Source organism: Chinchilla lanigera, unplaced genomic scaffold (genome assembly GCF_000276665.1).
Source record: "Chinchilla lanigera isolate Chin_1 unplaced genomic scaffold, ChiLan1.0 scaffold00005, whole genome shotgun sequence".
Taxonomy (NCBI): Eukaryota; Metazoa; Chordata; class Mammalia; order Rodentia; family Chinchillidae; genus Chinchilla; species Chinchilla lanigera.
In genome coordinates this window covers 4590373-4593896 of record NW_004955406.1, presented here as the reverse complement: position 1 = coordinate 4593896, position 3524 = coordinate 4590373, and the positions used below count along the sequence as shown (strand labels likewise).

Genomic DNA, 3524 nt, shown 5'->3' with positions numbered 1-3524 from the left:
TATATATATATAGTTTTTTTACAGGGTCTCGCTATGCGGTTGAGGCTGGCCTTGAGCTCACTTTGTGGCCCAGGCTGGCCTTGAACTTGCAGTGATCGTCCTGCCTCAGCCTCCCAAGTGCTGGGATTACAGGCATGTGCCACATACCTGGTTTGTATAGCAACATATTATACATTTACTTGAATATTAGTTTAGAGTCTTTTTTTTTTTGTACCGGGAATCGAAATCAAGACCTTGTGCTGGCCAGACAGGCGCTTATGCCACTAAGCTATATCTCCGGTCCTTTGAATATTAGTTTAATGACTGTGTCAGGAACCCAGGTGAAGTCTGTAGTCTATTTTCTGCTGGCAAAGGCAAAGGAACCCAAACAGCACTAACTCTTCCAGCTCTGACTTCCAGCTGAGACACCATTTCCATGTCTTCCTTTGACAAACTTCCTTTGACACCTCCATACACACTAACAAGCTCATAGCCTGCTCTCAGATATATTCAGTGGAATTACCTTTACTGGAAACTACAGTTCAATAAGAAAAGACAACTCCAAATTCTGCTTACACTTACGGTTTCAAGGGGTTGGGGGCAGGTGCTGGTATGGGCAGGGGTAGGCATAGAAGGAGCTAAGTGAATTGTTTATAGAGTAAAAAGAATATGAGAAAAACAGAAGTCATCTTCATATTTTGAAAACTGTTTCTCAAAGCTGAATATGGAAAAAAGTTGAATATAGTGTGATTCCTTTTCTATAAGATATTTTCAACAAACTCAACAGTCTACCTATATGCCTCAATTTGAGAAATAGATTTAATAAGCTAAAATTTTATTTTGTAAGAAAATCTTTCACTTATGATAATTTCTACTTAAAATAATCCCCTCTTTTCTTTGGCAGTACTGGAGATTGAACCCAGGGCCTTGCACATGCTAGGCAAGAGCTCTACTACTGAGCTATACTTTTGGCTCTTTTTAAAAAAAAAAAAACACAGTCTTATTAAGTTGCCCAGGCTGGCTGGGCGTGGTGGCACACACCTGTAATCCCAGCACTTGAGAGGCTGAGGCAGGAGGATCCTTGCGAGTTCGAGAGCAGCCTGGGCTACAAAGTGAGCTCACCGCCGGCCTGAACTGCACAGCAAGACCCTGTCTCAAAAAGACCAAAAAAAAAGTTGCCCAGGCTGGCAGTGAATCTGTAATCCTCATGCCTCAGCCGCCTGAGTAGCTGGGTTTATAGGCATGCACTACCATGCTTGGTTAAAAAAGTTATCAAAAACCGAAACAAAATTAGTTTTAGATCAGTGACCTTCAAGAATACATCCACCAATTTCTAAGTCATCAAAAGATTTCCAGTTTCAAAAATATTGGATATGAAAATTGTTCTTATATTAAAGTTAGGGCTTTAATCTATTTCTACACTCTTTTCCAACCATATTCCATCTGTAAAGTAACTTACTTTTATAGCCAGAAATATACCACTGAAAACAAAAACAAAGATTTCATTTCAGAAACTATTTCTTTTTTCCTAACACCAAACACCCGTGACACCTACAGAAGGCTTTAAGGGTTCAACAAGAACGCTCCGAGTCTATCATTGATGTCTACTCCTTCACCAAGAGAGCCATCACCTTTACCTTGGTGTTTTCTTCGCTTTGACGAAGGCTCATCTCCCTCTGCGTTCATGACGTAACTAGACAGATGAATCAAGGATGTCTGGTTCAGGTGGTCAGCTCTCCAGTTACAGTATGGAAACTGCGTGCTAGACGCAAACAAACAAGGTGGCCTCCACTTCAGTGAGAAATGCCTGCTACTGAAGTACGGGTAGGGAGCCCGAGAGTAGTGTCCCGGCCACCTCATACAACTAGAAATATGTCTGTTCCAGCAACACCGCTGCAGATTCTCCCACGGTGTAGTCCAATCTCCGCCCAGACTCTTGGGGTGATGGGGAAACATAGAGTATCTAAAAGAAATAAATACACTCCTTGAGGCACCACTTTTGGTCCAACTATAGTACACAAAATCTAGATCCATTTCCTCGAGGGAAGAGAACTCTGATACTTCAAAATCTGACTTCGAAATCTCCGACGGACCAAGGGAAACCACTCAATCCTCTCCCCCTAAACACTAAATGGTATTCTAAATACTCTACAGGAAAATGCCTCCAAAGCTCCCAAACGCCACCTACTCCTCAGAATGTCCACAGCCCCGCGGAGATGTTAACCAACCATCCAACAAGTATTCACAGTAGCTTTGTAGCACCAAAACTCCATGGAAAACTATAATCCACAGCAAACACAACACTTAAATGTGGAACACACACCAGGCTGAAATGAAAGCAAATCTCTCCTCTAACCCGGGTCGGCAATAAAAATGTTTCTGAACCGTTTTCTTCTTCTAAGATTAGATTTTCCCCTAACACTTGTAACAAGACAAAGTCTATCACAACTTCTGAGAACTACTTCCCTTTTTAACCATTGGGTGGACGCTTCTTTCTTAAAGCATATTTCTTCTTAGGGTAATGAAAGAGGGTAGGGATTACTTACTAGGAATTTAACACTCCACATCCAACACCATCAATTTACCTAGCATCCAAAGTACCTCCAGAATAGTGCTAAGATTCTTTTTAATGGCTATGTGGCTACCAGGCTGTCACAAACACTGCCACTGAAGCGCCATTTCCAGCTACTATTTTGGCAAAATGTGAGGACTCAGAGAAGGATTTCCTAACCTCTCCTCTGGAATTCATTACATCTCCAAATGGTGTCGATAATGTCCATTTCTATCACTGACAGGATTGTGTTAAATTGCAAATACTGTTCTCTGACTTTTCCGTATTATTTTTCATTCTGACAGCGTTTAATTTTTTTTTTTAATTTCTTTGCACTTTGGGCTCAAACGGTTCTCTAAAAACAATGTAATCGTTATCCTTTAAAGGCATGACATGGGCACTCTGTCCTGCTTTGTGACCATTCTGAATGCCATCGGGCTTTGAGCTCACGGTCCGTGCCTTTTCTATCCCAATAAGCTACCACACCGAAATGTGAAACTTCGACTACCATATTGAAATGTACAACTAGCAAATACGACAGAACTAACACTTATTTTCTCTGCGCTCCTTCGGGGCCACGATCTCATTTACTTTCCTTCTGGGCGCTCCTCAAGTGCCTAGCACAGTGCCGGGCACACAGCGGGTACTCAGGACACCCTGGAGCCCTCAGCTGCCCCCCGCCCAGGCCCGCGGGCGTCCACAGCCGATCCCCTCGCCTCGGGCAGCAGCGCGGTGCTCCCACCCGCGGGCTGCGCAACTCATGCAATTTAACCTTCTGGTTTTTGGCATTGAAGAACTTGAAAGTTTATTGGGGGGAAACACCAAAGCCAAGATTTTGCGGGTACTATTCAGGCCGATGTTAACGCAGGTAGCACGAAGTGCTTTTTTTGTTGTTCCCCCCCCTCTGAAAGTGAGGCAATTAAGGAAAGCCAGCCCAAGCACCCGCTCGGCCGCCACAGGCGCTCGGGGGTCGCCGCGGCGGGAGCGGGGGCGC

The 3524-nt window shown here is 43.8% G+C and overlaps 1 protein-coding gene across 4 annotated transcripts in view; it reads right to left on the bottom strand.

The window, feature by feature from the left end:
• Nucleotides 1–3524, bottom strand: part of Angel2 (angel homolog 2 (Drosophila)) — a 16532-nt gene that overhangs the window by 12484 nt on the left and 524 nt on the right. For 2 of the 4 annotated variants that reach the window (XM_005374730.2, XM_005374732.2), the window contains exon 2: nt 1617–1942. The exons of 1 other annotated variant lie outside the window; for it this stretch is intronic. In XM_005374730.2, coding sequence (XP_005374787.1) covers nt 1617–1942 — 326 coding nt within the window. Of the gene's footprint in view, nt 1–1616; nt 3073–3524 lie in introns of those variants that run through there. One more of the 4 variants, XM_013520014.1, reaches the window with a different exon arrangement.